Genomic DNA, 22,947 nt, shown 5'->3' with positions numbered 1-22,947 from the left:
GGCATGAGACAGGACAGCGCAGTCAATAGGGGTCAGTGTCATTCCACTGAATGAAAGTGTTTCCACAGATCCCAGGCTGTCCTGAGCCAGTACCCGATTCAGAGACTCAAACAGGTAGTGTAATGTGTTCAGGAGGCTCCTTTTACCAGCTTCACTCTCTGTGTTTCTACTCTGACGTTTAACCTCCTCCGTCACCCAGTCAATCACCCGGCAGGTTGTTTGATGAGGAAATGGACCCAGAAACTCCTCCAGGCCCCGAGCTGTCATTGGGTTGGAAAGACCAGCAACAAAACGGAGAAATACCTCAAATCGCCTATCCCTCACGCAGTGGGCTTCAGTGAGGAGTTTCGTAATATTTCTGCCATCTGGGATCAGGAATTGTGCGACTGCAGCAACAAACTCTTGGATGGTGAGGTGTGGGAATGTGTACACCACGCTCCGGGCAGAATCCTCTCTCTCCAAAAGCTCCATCAGGAACCCGGACAGGAACTGGGAAGGCTGCAGATTGAACTTGATCAAATCTCCATCTGTAAACACAATCTTCTTCTCGGACACTCCTCTGTAGGCCATCTGACCAACCCTGAGTAACACATCACGGGGGTTCTCAATCTCACGGCCGTGGTTTTTCACAATGTTATAAATATAGTAGGAGTACAGTTGGGTGATGGTCTTGGGAACTCGCTGTGGGTCCCTGACTCTTTGTGTGAAGAAGGGGCCCAGTGTCAGAGCGAGGATCCAGCAGTAGGAGGGGTTGTAGCTCATGGTGTACAGGATCTCATTCTCCTCCACGTGTTTGAAAACTGCTTCTGCCACCGTCTGATCTACAAAATACCTGATGAAATATTCCTTCCGTTCCTCACCAACAAATCCCAGGATTTCAGCCCAGACACTGATATCCGCCTTTTCCAATAAATGTAACGCAGTGGGACGGGTGGTCACCAGCACTGAACACCCTGGGAGCAGCTTGCCCTGGATTAAACTGTACACAATGTCAGACACTTCACACCACCACTCGGGATCTGGACACTGGTGCTTGGGTTCTGTATCTCTCCGACTGTCAGCAAAATCGATTCTGTGTTTGAATTCGTCCAAACCATCGAATATAAACAGCAAACCCTCGGGGTTCTTCCAGACCTCTCTCAGGATATTCCCAAAGTAAGGATATTGATCCAGAATCAGTTCATTCAGGTTTATTCTGCAGTTAATGGAGTTTAAATCGCGGAATTTGAAACTGAAGACAAACTGGAACTGTTGGTATATTTTCCCCGTGGCCCAGTCGTAAACAATCTTTTGTACCATTGTTGTTTTCCCGATCCCCGGGACTCCGGCCACTGCTGCCGAACTCCCAGATTTTGATTTACTCCGGGTAAAGCTCCTCTGGAACAACTGATCAGTCCTGATTTTTTCCAGCTCTCTGCGGAGATGTTTCTCTCTACACTCCTCGTGGTCTCTGCCTCTTGCCAGCAGCTCATGTTCCACCAGTCTCCGATCTCGAACAGTAGAAATGACCGAGAGCTCAGCGTATCGATCAACCAGCTGGAAAACCTTCACCTTCTCCGTCATCAGGATCGTGTTCACTCTCAGTGTTTCAGTTTGTGCCCGCAGAGTCTCCTTGTGTTTCTGTTGAACAGCTTCCATGGGAACAGACAGTGGACAAACTGTTAGATGCCTCAGCTCAGAACTCAGTATTTAAGCACACAAGAGTTAGCTCAAAGTTATTGCATTAATTGGATTTGTCACCGGATGTTCATACAGTAAAGTAAATTCAATTTACAGACCCCTGACTGGACAGAGAGGCCCGGTCTAGATAAACACCAGATCATCACATTTCCACATTAACTGTGCTGTGAAGGTGAGTATTTCCCTGGTAGTTTACTGACCACCAACTGTCCCGTACTGGACAACATCTCACTACTGCCACAGATATCATTGCTCCTGAGGAAGTATCTTTTAATCCCTTGTGTTGATGTGGCGTATGGAGATAGAGAAGAAGGTGGTGGGCATTCTGTCAAAGGAACAGGTCGGGGAATCACAGCTCACCCTCCCCTCCCACCATCACTGAATCAAAATACAAAGCAGCAGATTTGCTGATCAGAACATGAACTGTGGGTGGGTGGGTGGGCTGCGTGGGATCTCAAAGTGTGTTCGAAACCTGTCGGGGTGTGTGGGGTTATGGACTGTGTCCGGCCTCTGCCAGGGATGTATGGGGAGAGCACAGTGTGTCAGGACCCTGTCAGGTGTGTGGAGTCTCACAGTGTGTCAGGACACTGTCAGGTGTGTGGGGTCTCACAGTGTGTCAGGACCCTGCCAGGTGTGTGGGGTCTCACAGTGTGTCAGGACACTGCCAGGTGTGTGGGGTCTCACAGTGTGTCAGTATCCTGTCAGGGGCATATGGGGTCCCACAGTATATTAGGGCACTGTCAAGGGCGTATGGGGTCTTACAGTGTGTCAGGACCCTGTCAGAAATGTGTGGAGTCTTGCAGTGTGTCAGGAAACTGTTTAGGAGTGTGGGGTCTCACGTCCTGTCAGGACCATGCCAGGTGTGTGTGGGGTCTCAGTGCTTCAGAAGCCTGTCAGGCCTGTGTGGTGTCTCACAGTTTGTCAGGATCCTGCCAGGAGTGTATGGGGTCTCACGGTTCGTCAATTGATAATAGACAATAGGTGCAGGTGTAGGCAATTCAGGCATTTGAGCCAACACTGCCATTCACTGTGATCATGGCTGATCATCCACAATCATTACCCCATTCCTGCCCTCTCCCCATATCCCTTGACACCGCAATCTTTAAGAGCTCTATCTAACTCTTTCTTGAAAGCATCCAGAGAATTTGTCTCCACTGCCTTCTGAAGTAGAGCATTCCATAGATCCACATCTCTCTGGGAGATAACGTTTTTCCTGAACTCCGTTCTAAATGAACTACCCCTTATTGTTAGCTGAGGCCTCTTGTTTTCGTCTCGGGAACATGTTTCCTGTCTCTAGCGTGTCTAATCCCTTAAAAATCTTATATGTTTCAATCAGATCACCTCGCATTCTTCTAAATTCCAGTGTATCAGGACCCTATCAGTTGGGTTTGGGATCTCGTGGTGTATCAAGAACCGGTCAGCGTTATGTGGTGTCTCACAATGTGTCGGAACCATGTCAGGGGTGTGTGGGATCTGACAGTGTGTCAGGACTCTGTCAGGGGTGTGTGGGGTCTTACAGTCTGTCAGGACCCTGTCAGGGGTGTGTGGGGTCTCACAGTGTGTCAGGACCCTGTCAGGGGTGTGTGGGGTCTCACAGTGTGTCAGGACCCTGTCAGGGGTGTGTGGGGTCTCACAGTGTGTCAGGACCCTGTCAGGGGTGTGTGGGGTCTCACAGTGAGTCAGGACCCTGTCAGGGGTGTGTCGGGTCTCACAGTGTGTCAGGACCCTGTCAGGGGTGTGTGGGGTCTCACAGTGTGTCAGGACCCTGTCAGGTGGGTGTGGGGTCTCACAGTGTGTCAGGACCCTGTCAAGGGTGTGTGGGGTCTCATAGTGTGTCCGGAACCTGTCAGGGGTGTGTGAGGTCTCACAGTCTGTCAGGAACCTGTCAGGGGTGTGCAGGGTCTCACAGTGTGTCAGGACCCTGTCAGGTGGGTGTGGGGTCTCACAGTGTGTCAGGACCCTGTCAGGGGTGTGTGGGGTCTCACAGTGTGTCAGGACCCTGTCAGGTGGGTGTGAGGTCTCACAGTGTGTCAGGACCCTGTCAGGGGTGTGTGAGGTCTCACAGTGTGTCAGGACCCTGTCAAGGGTGTGTGGGGTCTCATAGTGTGTCCGGACCCTGTCAGGGGTGTGTGAGATCTCACAGTCTGTCAGGAACCTGTCAGGGGTGTGCAGGGTCTCACAGTGTGTCAGGACCCTGTCAGGTGGGTGTGGCGTCTCACTGTCTGTCAGGACCCTGTCAGAGGTGTGTGGGGTCCCACAGTGTGTCAATACCCTGCCTGGGTTGTGTCGGGTCTCAGGGTTTGTCAATTGATAATAGACAATAGGTGCAGGTGCAGGCAATTCAGCCTTTTGAGCCAGCACCGCCATCCAATGTGATCACAGCTAATCATCCACAATCAGTACCCCGTTCCTGCATTCTCCCCATATCCCTTGTATCCGCAATCTTGAAGAGCTCTAGAAAGCATCCAGAGAATTGGTCTCCACTGCCTTCTGAAGAAGAGCATTCCATAGATCCACAACTCTCTGGGTGAAAAAGTTTTTCCTGAACTCCGTTCGAAATGGCCTACCCCTTATTGTTAGCTGAGGCCTCTTGTTTTCGTATCGGGAACATGTTTCCTGTCTCTAGCGTGTCCAATCCCTTAAAAGTCTTATATGTTTCAATCAGATCACCTCGCATTCTTCTAAATTTCAGTGTAACAGGACCCTATCAGGTGGGTGTGGGATCTCGTGGTGTATCAAGAACCGGTCAGAGTTATGTGGTGTCTCACAATCTGTCGGGACCCTTGCAGTGGTATGTGGGGTCTCACAGTATGTCAGGGCCCTGTCAGGGGTGTGTGGGGTCTAACAGTGTATCAGAACCCTGACAATGAGTTTTTCCTGAACTCCATTCTAAATGGCCTACCCCTTATTGTTAGTTGTGGCCTCTAGTTCTGAACTCCCTCAACATCGGGAATGTTTCCTGTCTCCAGCGTGTCCAATCCTTAAAAAATCTTATATATTCCAATCAGATCCCCTCGCATCCTTCTAAATTCTAGTGTATCAGGACCCTATCAGGTGTGTGTCGGCTGTCATTGTGCATCAGGAACCTGTCAGGGGAGGGTCACGTCTGACAGTGTATCACGACCCTGTCAGGGTTATGTGGCATCTCACAGTGTGTAAGGACGATGTCAGGGGTGTGTAGAGTCTCACAGTGTGTCAGGACCCTACAGGGCTGTGTCGTGTCTCACAGTATGTCAGGACCATGTCAGTGGTGTGTGGGGTTTCACAGTGTGTCAGGACCCTGTCAGGGATGTGTGGGGTCTCACAGTGTGTCAGGACCCTGTCAGTGGTGTGTGGGTTCTCACAGTGTGTCAGGACCCTGTCACTGGCATGTGGGGTCTCACAGTGTGTCAGGACCCTGTCAGGGATGTGTGGGGTCTCACAGTGTGTCAGGACCCTGTCACTGGCATGTGGGGTCTCACAGCGTGTCAGGACCCTGTCAGTGGTGTGTGGGTTCTCACAGTGTGTCAGGACCCTGTCACTGGCATGTGGGGTCTCACAGCGTGTCAGGACCCTGTCAGTGGTGTGTTTGGTCTCACAGTGTGTCAGTACCCTAAGGGGCTGTGGTCAGTCTCACAGTGTGTCAGGACACTGTCCAGGGCGTATGGGGTCACAGATTGTCAGCGCCCTGCCAGGCATTTGTGGGGTCTCACAGTGTATCAGGACCCCGCCAGGGGTGTGTTGGGTATCACAGTGCGTCAGTACCCTGTTAGGAATGTGTGGAGTCTCGTAGTGTGTCAGGAACCTGTTTAGGAGTGTGTGGGGTCTCAGCGCGTGTCAGTATCCAGTTAGGAGTGTGGGGCCTCACATCCTGTCAGGACCATGCCAGGTGTGTGCGGTTTCTGAGCACATATTCCACAATGAGTACCCCTTTCCTGCCTTCTCCCCATTTCCCTTGACTCTGCAATCTTTAGGAGCTTTATCTAACTCTTTCTTGAAAGCATCCAGAGAATTGGTCTCCACTGCCTTCTGAAGCAGAGCCTTCCATAGATCCACAACTCTCTGGGTGGAAAAGTTTTTCCTGAACTCTGTTCTAAATGACCTACCACTTATGGACTCTTGTTCTGGACTCCCCCAACATCAGTACAATGTTTCCTGCCTCTAGTGTGTACAATCACTTAAAAATCTTAAATGTTTCAATCAGATCCCCTCGCATCCTTCCAGTGTATCAGGACCCTAAAAGGGGTCTGTAGCATCTTATAGTGTGTCAGGAACCTGTCAGGGGTGTGTAGGGTCTCACAATGTGTCGGGACCCTGTAAGCGGTGTGTGGGGTCTCACAGTTTGTCACGACTATGTTGGGGGCATGTAGAGTCTTGTAGTGTGTCAGGACCCTGTCAGTGGTGTGTGGGGTCTCATAATGTGTCTGGACGATGTCACGGGTGTGTAGAGTCTCATAGTGTGTCAGGACCCTGTCAGTGGTATGTGGGATCTCACAGTGTGTCAGGACCCTGTCCGGGGTGTGTGGGGTCTCACAGTTTGTCACGACTATGTTGGGGGCATGTAGAGTCTTGTAGTGTGTCAGGACCCTGTCAGTGGTGTGTGGGGTCTCATAATGTGTCTGGACGATGTCACGGGTGTGTAGAGTCTCATAGTGTGTCAGGACCCTGTCAGTGGTATGTGGGATCTCACAGTGTGTCAGGACCCTGTCCGGGGTGTGTGGGGTCTCACAGTGTGCCAGGACCCTGTCAGTTGTGTGTGGGGTCTCACAGTGTGTCAGGACCCTGTTAGGTGTGTATGGGGTCTCACAGTGTGTCAGGACCCTGTTAGGGGTGTGTGCGGTCTCACACTGTGTCAGAACCCTGTTAGGGTTGTGTGGGGTCTCACAGTGTGTCAGGACCCTGTCAGTGGTGTGTGGGGTCTCACAGTGTGTCAGGACGATGTCAGGTGTATGTAGAGACTCGTAGTGTGTCAGGAATCTGTAAGGATGTGTGGGATCTCACAGTGCATCGGTAACCCGTCAGTCTGTGGGATCTCACAGATTGTCAAGATCCTGTCAGGGCTGTGTAGTGTCTGTCACTGTGTCTGGAACCTTTGAGATGTTTGTGAAATTTCACAGTTTTGCAGGACCGTATCAGGGGTGTGTGGGGTCTCACAGTGTGCCAGGACCTTTCAGGTGTGTGTGGAGTCTCAGAGTTTGTCAGGACCCTGTCAGTGGTATGTGGGGTCTCACAGTGTGTCAGGGGATACGGTGAGCGAGCAGGTAAGTGGACGTGAGGCTAGGTTTAGGTCAGCCATGTGATCTCCTGGACCAGTTTTCGATAGCCTGGATGGGTCGGAGAGGAATTTTCCAGATTTTTTCTCCTTAATTGGCAAATCGTTTTTTTTTTTTCCCTGGTTGATCACACGGGTTTGGGAGGGATGAATAATAAAATAAAATGGGCGGCATGGTGCCCTGTTGGTTGGCACTGTTGCCTTGTGGGATTCGGTGATAACTAGAGATAAGATTGGATCAGCCATGATCTTGTTTAATGGCGGAGCAGGCATGAGGAGCCGATTGGCCTATTCCTGCTCCTATCTCTTATGTTCTTATGTTCTAAACCGTGTGCGGGGTCTCACAGTCTATCAGGACCCTGTCAGGCGTGTGTAGCTTCTCATAGAGTGTCAGGATCCTGTGAGGTGGGTGTGGGGTCTCACAGTGTGTCAGGACCCTGTCAGGGGTGTGTGGGGTCTCACAGTGTGTCAGGACCCTGTCAGGGGTGTGTGGGGTCTCACACTGTGACAGGACCCTGTCAGGTGGGTGTGGGGTCTCACAGTGTGTCAGGACCCTGTCAGGTGTGTGGGGTCTCACAGTGTGTCAAGACCCTGCCTGGGTTGAGTGGGGTCTCAGGGTTTGACAATTTATAACAGACAATAGGTGCGGGTGTAGGCAATTCAGCCCTTCGAGCCAGCACCGCCATTCAATGTGATCATGGCTGATCAGCCACAATCATTACCCCGTTCCTGCCTTCTCCCCATTTCCCTTGTCTCCGCAATCTTTAAGAGCTCTATCTAACTCTTTCTTGAAAGCATCCAGAGAATTGGTCTCCACTGCCTTCTGAAGCAGAGCATTCCAAAGACCCACAACTCTCTGGGGATATTTTTTTTCCTGAACACTCTTCTAAATGGCCTACCCCTTATTGTTAAACTGTGGCCTCTGGTTCTGTGCTCCCCCAACACTGGGAACATGATTCCTGCCTCTAGCGTGTCGAATCCCTTAATTATTATATATGTTTCAATCAGATCCACTCTCATCCTAGATTCCAGTGAATCAGGACCCTGCAGGGGTGTCTGGTGTCTCACAGTGTGTCAGAACACTGTCAGGGAATGTGTGGGGTCTCACAGAGTGCCCGCATCCTGTCAGGAGTGTGTGGGATCTCACAGTTTGTCAGGGACCTGCGCGGGTTATGTTGGGTCTCGCAGTGTGTTAGAACCTGTCGAGTGTGTGGCGTCTCAAAGTGTTTCAGGACACTGTCAGGAGTGTGTGGGTTCTCACAGTGAGTCAGGACCCTCTCAGGGGTGTGTGGCGTCTCAAAGTGTTTCAGGACCCTGTCAGGTGTGTGTGGGGTTCTAACAGTGAGTCAGGACCCTGTCAGGTGTGTGTGGGGTTCTAACAGTGTGTCAGGACCCTATCAGGGTTGTGTGTGTGGTCTCACAGTGTGTCAGGACCTTGTCAGGGGTGTGTGGTGTGTGGGGTCTCACAATGTGTCAGTGTCAGTGATGGAGGCTAAAACATTAGGGGTATTTAAGAGCCTCTTGTACAGGCACATGGATGAATGATAAATGGAGGGTTACGGGGTTTATTACTTTTTTTAAGGATAAATGGGTCAGCACAACAGGGAGGGCTGAAGGGCCTGTACTGTGCTGTAGTGTTGTATGGTTCTATGTTATATGGTGTGTGGGATCTCACAGTGTATCAGGACCCTGCCAGAAGTGTTTGGGGTCTCAGTGTGTCAGGACCCTGCCGGTGACGCTGTCGGGCTGTGTGGGGTCTCACAGTGTGTTAGGAACCTGCCAGGGTTGTGAGGGGTCTTACAATGTGTGAGGACCTGTCAGGGGTGTGTGGGGTCTCACAGTGTGTCAGGAACATGTCAGGGGTGTGTTGGGGTTCACAGTGTGTCAGGAACCTGCCTGGGATCTGAGGGGTCTCACAAAGTGTCAGGACCTGGCAGAGAGTTTGTGGGCTCTCCAGACAACGTATTCGGGTGAAACGGGGAGCGGAGGAAAACATTGATTGTTGAAATATTTACTTTAGAGAATGTGGCAGTGGGAGAAACAATTTTCCTCAATAATCAGGGAGAGAGTCTGTTCTGAATTCAGAAATAAATGTGGGAATGTCACTGTCTTGACTGTTCCCTTGGCAAACAGCATGAAGAACAGTGAAGAACAAGTTTGCAGGGAAATTGTGGAGAATTCCCAAATCCTTAGTGCAGGGGATCAGAAGGGTTTTATTCTCTGAAAGTGGACTGGAAAAGCAGTAACACAGGTGACAGTAACGTGAGTAGTATGAAAAATTCCTTTGGTACCTTTTGAAAATTAACATCTTTGGCCAAAGAGGAGTGATCCCTTTCAGCAAACTCACCAACTCCCTGCCTGGTTCCTCATGCTGTCCTGTGAAAACTCTCCCTCCAGCAAACATTTTTCCGTGTGTCTCACTGTGCGCTGTGTCACGGTGGAACATTTACCTGATCAGATCCCCGTGGCTCAACAACGACATGGCCCTACACAACATCAACCTTCGGTGGAAACAGCGGTTTCTTCACTTACCTTTCAGCTCACTGGGAATCTCCGGTACGGGTCGATGGACCGGAACACAACCTGTTCAAATTTAAACAATTTGACACGTTTCAATTCCTGAAATTATAAGTGCGTAATGTTTGATTCCAAAATTAAATTAATCTCTGATACTATCTCACCATGTTCCTGTATTTCTTTCAGTATTTTGTCAAACTTTGGGACACCAATACGCATTTTCACAAAGGTTTCCCACATCACCCTCCGGGCGCGGGAGCCTTTCTCCATCACCAGGCTCAGGAGGAGTTTAGAACTGTCCGCCCGCTCTCCCTTATCAGCGAGATCAGAGATTTTCTGTGAAGAGTAACAGTGAACATATTGGGGACTGACAGATTCACACAGAGAATGAGAAGTAAATGATGTGCTGTGTAACGGGATCACCCGGACGGGTGCTGATCCTGTCTGGACATGGACTGTACATTCTGAGTGCAGAGCACACGGAGGGTCATTCACCGTGAACCTGGACCACCAGTCAATGAGATCCTGGCTGGTCTGTGACCGCTTCATTGACGTGTCTCCAAATCCAGAAATAATTCCTCACCAGAACTGACCGTGTAAAACAGAAATCAGCAAATAATGATCACAGATGACGAAAGAAATCAGGAGGGTTTTTGTATCAGCGTGAACATTCTCTGGGAAGTTTCAGAAAAGATGATTCATCTCCTCAGTCCGCCAGTGTCCAACAGCGGATTTCCGGCTGACACCTGATGCCGTTCCTTTGCCTTTTACAGTGGAGGTTTATTCAGTGATTACACATTACAACATGGCAGTACTCCCCGATCCACACTGTTTGCAATTACAGATTGTAACAGAATGATCTCCACCCAGAGCAGAACACACTCGAGCTCCTGTGGCATCCATTAATAATGCCCCGGTTCTCACTGACATCCTGCCGTCACGCTGCACGGTCTTTTCAAAATGAAAATTCCTACCAGATTTCCATAATCTCCTTTATTGCAACCTCACACAATTGTTCCCTGCTCCCCTCGCTATGAGCATTAAGCTACCACTGGAATACTTACACCTCTTACAATCATTGCTTCAGAGTCACAGTTTTAAGAATTATATATATTTATTTCTGATTTGTTTTTATGCTTTATGATCCGATGAGTGAGAGTCCCGATACCCATCAGTGCTGTGATGTGAGAAAATTCAAACACATTCTCCCTCCCACTCACCCGATGTTCCTCTCCGCTGAACTGATTCTCGGCCGTTAACGCCAGGCTCACTCCGTGCACCCCTCCTTCCATCGCCTGCTCCAGCCTTTCCCGGTAAAAGTCTGTTAACTGCAGCAGCTGGAAGTCATTCCAGCTTGCCAGGAGCTCGGTGATTGCTGTGCCTGGAACTGTGAAGGAAAATGGGGAAAATTAAAGAAATTATTGACCCACACTTTCCCTCTGGAGCCTAAAGATCACCAAACACAGTCCGAAATGTATATATATGGTGGAGGGGGAGAGGTAATGGGCTTGGACTGGGGATGGGCGGCGCCGGGTGCTGTAAGAGGGGGTATACCTCCATCCGTTGAAGGCTGCTCTTTTGTATCCCCGGGAATATACCTCTCTGTTTTGGAAAGAACTCTGCTTATTCCTGAGAAAATAGTAACCCATCACCATCACTCTCCTGGTACTGCCCATCAGCACCGCTTTGCTCTGGGTTACTGTCTGCCTGCCTGGTCAACCCCTTCCTCAGCAAATCTCTGGGATTTCTCACCAAATACTGGAGGTACTCAGCAGATCAGGCAACATCTCTGGAGGAGAATAACAATCAACGTTTCAGGCCAAGGCCCTTCATCGGACTGGAAATGAGGGGACAGAAATTCTAGATATTGTCACATTACTTTCTGTTCCCCGCGGTCCTGATCTGAAATGTTGACTGCTTATTCCTGTCCATGGATGCTGCCTGACCTGCTGAATTCTGCCAATATTTTGTGTGTCTTTTTATTGCCAAAACTTTCAGCATCTGCAGAATGTCTTGTCTCCTGGTGTAACTCGCTATTTTAATGTGCATCACAATCTCTCAGAGGAGCAGGAGCAGACGGTAACTGTACTCCTTCCACATGTGACTGTATTTCCCCCAGAGAAGGTAATGCTCTCTCCAATCTCTCTGGCCAGTTTTCACAGATATATTGTGAATTGCCTATATTGCTTTAAACTCAGGCGCAGAATCCGCAGAGTATTTATAAATTAAAATAATTCGCCAACATACCCGTGTCCTTTCCCGATGTTGACGTCACTGGAACTCCTCCACTGCTCGCACCTTGATCCATTTTGTGGAGAGGAGTTTTCAGTTTCTGCTGCTCTGTAACAAAAAAAAAAAAAAAAAAAAAAAAACAGGAGGGTCAAACATTATTGGGGTTTAAAACAGAACAGTGTTTTGTTTTTAAACTGAGGTGAACACTTCCAAACATCTTGGGCCTGTCCACTGAACACGTGTCATGGCCGGATCCACCTGCACCCATCCACCCACAGTCACACAATGTCCATTTCCGCTCTCCGTGCGTTGTACACTGGGCCAGGATTCTCCAGGGAATCTACTCGCTGTATTGCAGGCAATTCCCTTTTAGGAACCAATCTTGTGTCTTGGACCAGGAGTGATGAGTCTCCAGAATGGCAAGGCAGATTGAGCAGACAGCGCCCAATACATTGGTCCTCCTACCGCTGGTGGCGCTGTGGTGAGTAATGGACAACTGTTCCAGCAGTGTGGGGTGAACCATTTCTGCTGACGATGAGATTTATATTCCTCTCGTCACTGGATTATACAGATTTCTCAGCCACACCTGATTCTCACCGTCTCCTTTCAGGTTAACATCGCCTGGCATTGACACCTATGGCAATATATGATTTGTGTCTATACAGAAACACTCTGATAACCTGAACAATGCAATCACACACATAGCACCATGACATCTTGTCCTGAACCACTATAGTTTTTCCGGCAGGACTTTAAAACTACTATTAGCACCAAAACTTGGTTAAGATTTCTTTGAGCATATCACCTGGCTATTATCAGATAGTTAGTTATATGACACCTTGTTAAACACAATGTCGACACGCCATACATTCAAAACAGTCAGTTCAGAAAAATTGTCAATATAATTAAAACAGAATGATGGAATTATTCAGCAAGACGAGAGTACGTTAATATTTCATGTGGAGGACCCTGTATCAGAGCTGAGCCTGTGTGCAGGAGCCACGTATCTGTTCTCTATCAGCATTGTATTCTGCGTTGTGTATTTATGAAGCTTTTTTATGGTAACGAGTCGCATCAGTGGGGGTGTGATAAATGCAAAGGGAGTCAGTTACATACTTTGCTTTTTCCATGCAGTACACAGCTGGGGACTGACCGATGTCATATATTTTGTTACTATTAACTCAAATACGATGAATTTATGTTTGGATACAGTTCAGTTTTATCACTTCAAGATTGTATGTTTACTGATTGCTAATAAAGGATGGAATACATATCACCAACTTTTGTAACAATCATTATTAGAGTTGAGGGAACATCATGCAAGTACAACAAATCCACGGGGGGTCGCCAGCAATGGCAAATTAGCTTGGTTAAATTTCACCACTACGTTCTCAACAAATGTTTCTCAACCTGCCGATCATTGAAATATTCTGAGATACTGAGTATTTTGCTTCAGTTTTCACCAGTGAAAAGGACCTTGGCAATTGTGGGGATGACTTACCGCAGACTGAACCACATGAGTGTATGAACTATAAGAAAGAGCATGTGCTGGATCTTTTGCGAGGTATTCAGTTAGATAAGTCACCGGGACTGAACGAGATATACTCCATGCTACTGTAGGAATAGAGGGAGGAGATTGCTAAGACTCTGACGATGATCGTTGCATCAACAATTAGGTGGGGAGAAGTACCGGAGGATTGGAAGGTTGCAAATGATGCTCTCTTGTTCAAGAAATCGAGTGGAGATAATTCTGGAAATTACAGTCCAGTTAGTCTTACTTCAGTTGTGGACAAGTTTTGGACAAGATCCTGAGAGGCATAGTTTATGAACATTTGGAGAGACATGGTCGCTTTGCAAGGGCAGGTCATGCTTATGAACCTGACTGAATTCTTTGAGGATATAACAAAACACACTGATGAAGGGAGAGCAGTGGAAGTACAGTATATGGATTTCAGTAAGAGGTTAGCTAAGGTTCCCCATGGAAAGCTCATTCAGAAAATAACGAGGTACGGGATCCAAGGAGACATTGCTTTGTGAATCCGGAATTGGCTTGCCCACAGAAGGTGAAGGTTGGTTGTAGATGGTTCGTATTCTCCATGGATGATTGTGACTAACAGTGCTCCACTGGGATCTGTTCTAAGACCTTGATCAGACTCTGCTTGGGAGTACTGTGTTCAATTCTGGTCACCTCACTACAGGAAACAATATGGATGCTATCGAGAGAGCGCAAAGGAGATTGACAAGTATGTTGCCTGGATTGCGGAACATGCCTGATGAGAATAGGTTGAGGAAACTTGGCCTTTTCTCCTTGAAGCGATGGAGGATGAGAGGTGACCTGACAGAGGTGTTTAAGATGAGAGGCTTTGCTTGTGTCGATAGCCAGAGGCTTTTTCCTCCAGGGTTGAAATGGCCAACAAGAGGGAGCATGATATTAAGCTGCTTGGATGTAGATACCAGGGGGATGTCAGGGGTAAGTTTTTCACACAGAGAGGGATGGGTGTGTGGAATGCACTGGCAGTGACGGTGGTAGTGGTAGATAAAATTCGGTCTTATAAAAGACTCTTAGACAGGTACACGGTGATTATAAGAATAAAGGTCTATGCTGCAAGGAAATTGTAGTCAATCTCAAGAGCAGGTTACACGATTGACACAATATTGCGGGATGAATGGCCTGTAACTTGCTTTAGATTTCTATGTTATATCTTCTTTACATTTTACCGACCGAGCTGCCAAGATGATCATCACTAATCAAGTCTCACTGAGATTTCTCAGGTCCTGTTGAATTTATTGCCAAGTGCACAAGTACGGGAAGGTACAGGTACAGAGAAACACTGACTTGTGGCAGCATCACAGGCAAGTACGTTCAGATAACACACGGAACACAAATTATACAATTCTGTGTCACTAACAATATGAGCATACAGTCTCCCACTGTTTGCCCATCGAAGAGGTGAATATCTCTGCTTGCCTCCACTGTGGGCTCAGACGTTTCCATAGACGAGCCCCTCATTTCTTTTTCCCACTGTCAATGGGCTCCTTCACCCATCCTTCTCCTTGAGCCCCCACCGGGGCAAACAACCTCTCAGACTCCATCCTACTCAACCCCTCACACCATATTTATCCTCTCAGTTAATTCACCCTCCCTCCTCCTCCAGCTGGGTTCCCTCCCCCCCCCCCAGGGAGATGGCAGCAATCCAGTGGGCCGAGTGGTCTCCTCATACCTCTCAACGATACATCAGACACCGACCAAAGCAGAAGCTTCTTAAACACCCCCAGCTTCCCTCGGAGGGATATTGCAATAATTCAAAAAGTGGGGCATTTACTTTGGGATTTGTTCGCTTTGACAAATTTGTTCGTGGCGCGGGTATGAGATGTCCTCAGCGAGGGTAATGCCTTCTTGGATGGTCCATCTCTGTTATTGGGTGTAACCAGTGACTAACATCGCTTTGCACCAATGGGAAGAGAGTAACTCCTCTGTAGACTGTGGGGTGGGGTGGGTGATTCAGGGAATTGTTACCTTAGCCGGTAAAGTTCAACCGTCTGTTGAAGGCTGTTCTTTCTAGTCCCCGGGAATATACCTCTCTGTTTGCAAAAGACTCTGGCATTTCCTGGGAATATAGTAACCATCACCATCACTCTCCTGGTACTGCACATCACCACCGCTTTGCTCTGCGCTACTGTCTGCCTGCCTGGTGATCCCCTTCCGATGCAAATCTCTGGAGTATCTCACAAAATGCTGGAGGTACTCAGCAGGTCAGGCAGCGTCTATGGAGGAGAATAAACAATCAATGTTTCAGACTAAGGACCTTCATCGGACTGGAAATGAGGTAACAGAAATTTTAGATACTGTTACATTACTTTCTGTTCCCCGTGGTCCTGATACAATTCATCATACATTTATTCCTCTCCATGGATGCTAACTGATCTGCTGAGTTCAGCCAATATTTTGTGTCTTTGTGTTGCCCAAAACTGTCGTCATCCAGAGAATGTCTTGTCTTCCGGAGTAACTCGCTATTTTAATGTGCATCACAATCTGTCCGAGGAGCAGGAGCAGATGGTAACTGTACTCCTTCCACATGTGACTGTATTTCCCCCAAAGAAGGTAATGCTCTCTCCAATCTCTCTGGCCAGTTTTCACAGATATATTGTGAATTGCCTATATTGCTTTAAACTCAGGCGCAGAATCCGCAGAGTATTTATAAATTAAAATAATTCGCCAACATACCCGTGTCATTTCCTGATGTTGACGTCACTGGAGCTCCTCCACAGCTCGCACCTTGATCCATTTTGTGTACAGGAGTTTTCAGTATTTGCTGCTCTGTAACAAAAAAAAAAAAATATCAGGAGGGTCAAACATTATTGGGGTTTAAAACAGAACACTGTTTTGTTTTTAAACTGATGTGAACACTTCCAAACATCTTGGGCCTATCCTCTGAACACTTGACATGGCCGGATCCACCTGCACCCGTCCACCCACAGTCACACAATGTCCATTTCCGATCTCTCCATGCATTGTACACTGGGCCAGGATTCTCCAGGGTATCTACTCTCTGTATTGCAGGCAATTCCCTTTTAGGAACCAATCCTGTGTCCTGGACCGGGAGTGATGAGTCTCCGGAATGGCAAGGTAGGTTGAGCAGACACCGCCCATTGCCTTGGTCCTCCTACCACTGGTTGGTTAAATGTCACCGCCACATTCTCAACAAATGTTTCTCAACCTGTCGATCATTGAAATATTCTGAGATACTGAGTATTTTGCTTCAGTATTCACCAGTGAAAAGGACCTTGGCAATTGTGACTTACAGTAGACTGAAACACATGAGTGTATGGACTATAAGAAAGAGCATGTGCTAGATCTTTTGAGAGGTATTCAGTTAGATAAGGCTGGACTAGACTGGACGGGATATACCCCATGCTACTGTAGAAATCGAGGGAGGAGATTGCTAAGCCTCTGACGATGATCAATTAGTTGGGGAGAAGTACTGGAGGATGGGAAGGTTGCAAATGATGCTCTCTTGTTCAAGAAATGGAGTAGAGATAATTCAGGAAATTACAGACCAGTTAGTCTTACTTTAGTTGTGGGCAAATGTTGGAGAAGATCCTGAGAGGCAGGGTTTATGAGCATTTGGAGAGACATGGTCTGATGAGGGATAGTCAGCATGGCTTTGCAAGGGCAGGTCATGCTTATGAACCTGATTGAATTCTTTGAGGATGTAACAAAACACACTGATGAGGGGAGAGCAGTGGAAGTACTGTATATGGATTGCAGTAAGAGGTTAGCTACGGTTCCCCAAGGAAAGCTCATTCAGAAAACAACGAGGTATGGGATCCAAGGAGACATTGCTTTGTGAATCCAGATTTGGCTTGCCCACAGAAGGTGAAGGTTGGTTGTAGATGGTTCGTATTCTCCACGGATGATTGTGACTAACAGCGCTCCACTGGGATCTGTTCTAAGACCTTGATCAGACTCTGCTTGGGAGTACTGTGCTCAATTCTGGTCACCTCACTACAGGAAACAATATGGATGCCATCGAGACAGTGCAAAGGAGATTGACAAGGATGTTGCCTGGATTGGGGAGCATGCCTGATGAGAATAGGTTGAGGAAACTTGGCCTTTTCTCCTTGAAGCGATGGAGGATGAGAGGTGACCTGACAGAGGTGTTTAAGATGAGAGGCTTTGCTTGTCTCGATAGCAAGAGGCTTTTTCCTCCAGGGTTGAAATGGCCAACAAGAGGGAGCATGATATTAAGCTGCTTGGATGTAGATACCAGGGGGATGTCAGGGGTAAGTTTTTCACACAGAGAGGGATGGGTGTGTGGAATGCACTGGCAGTGACGGTGGTAGTGGTGGATAAAATTCGGTCTTATAAAAGACTCTTAGACAGGTACACGGTGATTATAAGAATAAAGGTCTATGCTGCAAGGAAATTGTAGTCAATCTCAAGAGCAGGTTACACGATTGACACAATATTGCGGGATGAATGGCCTGTAACTTGCTTTAGATTTCTATGTTATATCTTCTTTACATTTTACCGACCGAGCTGCCAAGATGATCATCACTAATCAAGTCTCACTGAGATTTCTCAGGTCCTGTTGAATTTATTGCCAAGTGCACAAGTACGGGAAGGTACAGGTACAGAGAAACACTGACTTGTGGCAGCATCACAGGCAAGTACGTTCAGATAACACACGGAACACAAATTATACAATTCTGTGTCACTAACAATATGAGCATACAGTCTCCCACTGTTTGCCCATCGAAGAGGTGAATATCTCTGCTTGCCTCCACTGTGGGCTCAGACGTTTCCATAGACGAGCCCCTCATTTCTTTTTCCCACTGTCAATGGGCTCCTTCACCCATCCTTCTCCTTGAGCCCCCACCGGGGCAAACAACCTCTCAGACTCCATCCTACTCAACCCCTCACACCATATTTATCCTCTCAGTTAATTCACCCTCCCTCCTCCTCCAGCTGGGTTCCCTCCCCCCCCCAGGGAGATGGCAGCAATCCAGTGGGCCGAGTGGTCTCCTCATACCTCTCAACGATACATCAGACACCGACCAAAGCAGAAGCTTCTTAAACACCCCCAGCTTCCCTCGGAGGGATATTGCAATAATTCAAAAAGTGGGGCATTTACTTTGGGATTTGTTCGCTTTGACAAATTTGTTCGTGGCGCGGGTATGAGATGTCCTCAGCGAGGGTAATGCCTTCTTGGATGGTCCATCTCTGTTATTGGGTGTAACCAGTGACTAACATCGCTTTGCACCAATGGAAAGAGAGTAACTCCTCTGTAGACTGTGGGGTGGGGTGGGTGATTCAGGGAATTGTTACCTTAGCCGGTAAAGTTCAACCGTCTGTTGAAGGCTGTTCTTTCTAGTCCCCGGGAATATACCTCTCTGTTTGCAAAAGACTCTGGCATTTCCTGGGAATATAGTAACCATCACCATCACTCTCCTGGTACTGCACATCACCACCGCTTTGCTCTGCGCTACTGTCTGCCTGCCTGGTGATCCCCTTCCGATGCAAATCTCTGGAGTATCTCACAAAATGCTGGAGGTACTCAGCAGGTCAGGCAGCGTCTATGGAGGAGAATAAACAATCAATGTTTCAGACTAAGGACCTTCATCGGACTGGAAATGAGGTAACAGAAATTTTAGATACTGTTACATTACTTTCTGTTCCCCGTGGTCCTGATACAATTCATCATACATTTATTCCTCTCCATGGATGCTGACTGATCTGCTGAGTTCAGCCAATATTTTGTGTCTTTGTGTTGCCCAAAACTGTCGTCATCCAGAGAATGTCTTGTCTTCCGGAGTAACTCGCTATTTTAATGTGCATCACAATCTGTCCGAGGAGCAGGAGCAGATGGTAACTGTACTCCTTCCACATGTGACTGTATTTCCCCCAGAGAAGGTAATGCTCTCTCCAATCTCTCTGGCCAGTTTTCACAGATATATTGTGAATTGCCTATATTGCTTTAAACTCAGGCGCAGAATCCGCAGAGTATTTATAAATTAAAATAATTCGCCAACATACCCGTGTCATTTCCTGATGTTGACGTCACTGGAGCTCCTCCACTGCTCGCACCTTGATCCATTTTGTGTACAGGAGTTTTCAGTATTTGCTGCTCTGTAACAAAAAAAAAAATAACAGGAGGGTCAAACATTATTGGGGTTTAAAACAGAACACTGTTTTGTTTTTAAACTGATGTGAACACTTCCAAACATCTTGGGCCTATCCTCTGAACACTTGACATGGCCGGATCCACCTGCACCCGTCCACCCACAGTCACACAATGTCCATTTCCGATCTCTCCATGCATTGTACACTGGGCCAGGATTCTCCAGGGTATCTACTCTCTGTATTGCAGGCAATTCCCTTTTAGGAACCAATCCTGTGTCCTGGACCGGGAGTGATGAGTCTCCGGAATGGCAAGGTAGGTTGAGCAGACACCGCCCATTGCCTTGGTCCTCCTACCACTGGTTGGTTAAATGTCACCGCCACATTCTCAACAAATGTTTCTCAACCTGTCGATCATTGAAATATTCTGAGATACTGAGTATTTTGCTTCAGTATTCACCAGTGAAAAGGACCTTGGCAATTGTGACTTACAGTAGACTGAAACACATGAGTGTATGGACTATAAGAAAGAGCATGTGCTAGATCTTTTGAGAGGTATTCAGTTAGATAAGGCTGGACTAGACTGGACGGGATATACCCCATGCTACTGTAGAAATCGAGGGAGGAGATTGCTAAGCCTCTGACGATGATCAATTAGGTGGGGAGAAGTACTGGAGGATGGGAAGGTTGCAAATGATGCTCTCTTGTTCAAGAAATGGAGTAGAGATAATTCAGGAAATTACAGACCAGTTAGTCTTACTTTAGTTGTGGGCAAATGTTGGAGAAGATCCTGAGAGGCAGGGTTTATGAGCATTTGGAGAGACATGGTCTGATGAGGGATAGTCAGCATGGCTTTGCAAGGGCAGGTCATGCTTATGAACCTGATTGAATTCTTTGAGGATGTAACAAAACACACTGATGAGGGGAGAGCAGTGGAAGTACTGTATATGGATTGCAGTAAGAGGTTAGCTACGGTTCCCCAAGGAAAGCTCATTCAGAAAATAACGAGGTACGCGATCCAAGGAGACATTGCTTTGTGAATCCAGATTTGGCTTGCCCACAGAAGGTGAAGGTTGGTTGTAGATGGTTCGTATTCTCCACGGATGATTGTGACTAACAGCGCTCCACTGGGATCTGTTCTAAGACCTTGATCAGACTCTGCTTGGGAGTACTGTGCTCAATTCTGGTCACCTCACTACAGGAAACAATATGGATGCCATCGAGACAGTGCAAAGGAGATTGACAAGGATGTTGCCTGGATTGGGGAGCATGCCTGATGAGAATAGGTTGAGGAAACTTGGCCTTTTCTCCTTGAAGCGATGGAGGATGAGAGGTGACCTGACAGAGGTGTTTAAGATGAGAGGCTTTGCTTGTGTCGATAGCCAGAGGCTTTTTCCTCCAGGGTTGAAATGGCCAACAAGAGGGAGCATGATATTAAGCTGCTTGGATGTAGATACCAGGGGGATGTCAGGGGTAAGTTTTTCACACAGAGAGGGATGGGTGTGTGGAATGCACTGGCAGTGACGGTGGTAGTGGTGGATAAAATTCGGTCTTATAAAAGACTCTTAGACAGGTACACGGTGATTATAAGAATAAAGGTCTATGCTGCAAGGAAATTGTAGTCAATCTCAAGAGCAGGTTACACGATTGACACAATATTGCGGGATGAATGGCCTGTAACTTGCTTTAGATTTCTATGTTATATCTTCTTTACATTTTACCGACCGAGCTGCCAAGATGATCATCACTAATCAAGTCTCACTGAGATTTCTCAGGTCCTGTTGAATTTATTGCCAAGTGCACAAGTACGGGAAGGTACAGGTACAGAGAAACACTGACTTGTGGCAGCATCACAGGCAAGTACGTTCAGATAACACACGGAACACAAATTATACAATTCTGTGTCACTAACAATATGAGCATACAGTCTCCCACTGTTTGCCCATCGAAGAGGTGAATATCTCTGCTTGCCTCCACTGTGGGCTCAGACGTTTCCATAGACGAGCCCCTCATTTCTTTTTCCCACTGTCAATGGGCTCCTTCACCCATCCTTCTCCTTGAGCCCCCACCGGGGCAAACAACCTCTCAGACTCCATCCTACTCAACCCCTCACACCATATTTATCCTCTCAGTTAATTCACCCTCCCTCCTCCTCCAGCTGGGTTCCCTCCCCCCCCCAGGGAGATGGCAGCAATCCAGTGGGCCGAGTGGTCTCCTCATACCTCTCAACGATACATCAGACACCGACCAAAGCAGAAGCTTCTTAAACACCCCCAGCTTCCCTCGGAGGGATATTGCAATAATTCAAAAAGTGGGGCATTTACTTTGGGATTTGTTCGCTTTGACAAATTTGTTCGTGGCGCGGGTATGAGATGTCCTCAGCGAGGGTAATGCCTTCTTGGATGGTCCATCTCTGTTATTGGGTGTAACCAGTGACTAACATCGCTTTGCACCAATGGGAAGAGAGTAACTCCTCTGTAGACTGTGGGGTGGGGTGGGTGATTCAGGGAATTGTTACCTTAGCCGGTAAAGTTCAACCGTCTGTTGAAGGCTGTTCTTTCTAGTCCCCGGGAATATACCTCTCTGTTTGCAAAAGACTCTGGCATTTCCTGGGAATATAGTAACCATCACCATCACTCTCCTGGTACTGCACATCACCACCGCTTTGCTCTGCGCTACTGTCTGCCTGCCTGGTGATCCCCTTCCGATGCAAATCTCTGGAGTATCTCACAAAATGCTGGAGGTACTCAGCAGGTCAGGCAGCGTCTATGGAGGAGAATAAACAATCAATGTTTCAGACTAAGGACCTTCATCGGACTGGAAATGAGGTAACAGAAATTTTAGATACTGTTACATTACTTTCTGTTCCCCGTGGTCCTGATACAATTCATCATACATTTATTCCTCTCCATGGAAGCTGACTGATCTGCTGAGTTCAGCCAATATTTTGTGTCTTTGTGTTGCCCAAAACTGTCGTCATCCAGAGAATGTCTTGTCTTCCGGAGTAACTCGCTATTTTAATGTGCATCACAATCTGTCCGAGGAGCAGGAGCAGATGGTAACTGTACTCCTTCCACATGTGACTGTATTTCCCCCAGAGAAGGTAATGCTCTCTCCAATCTCTCTGGCCAGTTTTCACAGATATATTGTGAATTGCCTATATTGCTTTAAACTCAGGCGCAGAATCCGCAGAGTATTTATAAATTAAAATAATTCGCCAACATACCCGTGTCATTTCCTGATGTTGACGTCACTGGAGCTCCTCCACTGCTCGCACCTTGATCCATTTTGTGTACAGGAGTTTTCAGTATTTGCTGCTCTGTAACAAAAAAAAAAATAACAGGAGGGTCAAACATTATTGGGGTTTAAAACAGAACACTGTTTTGTTTTTAAACTGATGTGAACACTTCCAAACATCTTGGGCCTATCCTCTGAACACTTGACATGGCCGGATCCACCTGCACCCGTCCACCCACAGTCACACAATGTCCATTTCCGATCTCTCCATGCATTGTACACTGGGCCAGGATTCTCCAGGGTATCTACTCTCTGTATTGCAGGCAATTCCCTTTTAGGAACCAATCCTGTGTCCTGGACCGGGAGTGATGAGTCTCCGGAATGGCAAGGTAGGTTGAGCAGACACCGC

General features: G+C 47.6%; 1 protein-coding gene across 1 annotated transcript; it reads right to left on the bottom strand.

The window, feature by feature from the left end:
• Positions 1–334: 334 nt before the first annotated feature.
• LOC132388642 (uncharacterized) lies at positions 335–22,588 on the bottom strand. The gene is made up of 8 exons (XM_059961007.1): positions 22,528–22,588; positions 19,218–19,310; positions 11,696–11,788; positions 10,669–10,835; positions 9,613–9,784; positions 9,464–9,514; positions 1,388–1,631; positions 335–365 (listed from the first exon to the last, which is right to left on the bottom strand). Exons 1-8 carry the CDS (start codon positions 22,586–22,588, stop codon positions 335–337), a joined length of 912 nt encoding a protein of 303 aa, XP_059816990.1.
• Positions 22,589–22,947: the final 359 nt, after the last annotated feature.

This window comes from Hypanus sabinus, unplaced genomic scaffold (genome assembly GCF_030144855.1).
Source record: "Hypanus sabinus isolate sHypSab1 unplaced genomic scaffold, sHypSab1.hap1 scaffold_370, whole genome shotgun sequence".
In the NCBI taxonomy this organism is placed as follows: Eukaryota; Metazoa; Chordata; class Chondrichthyes; order Myliobatiformes; family Dasyatidae; genus Hypanus; species Hypanus sabinus.
Note: the sequence above shows the minus strand (reverse complement) of the source record. Positions and strands in the feature narration are given on the sequence as shown.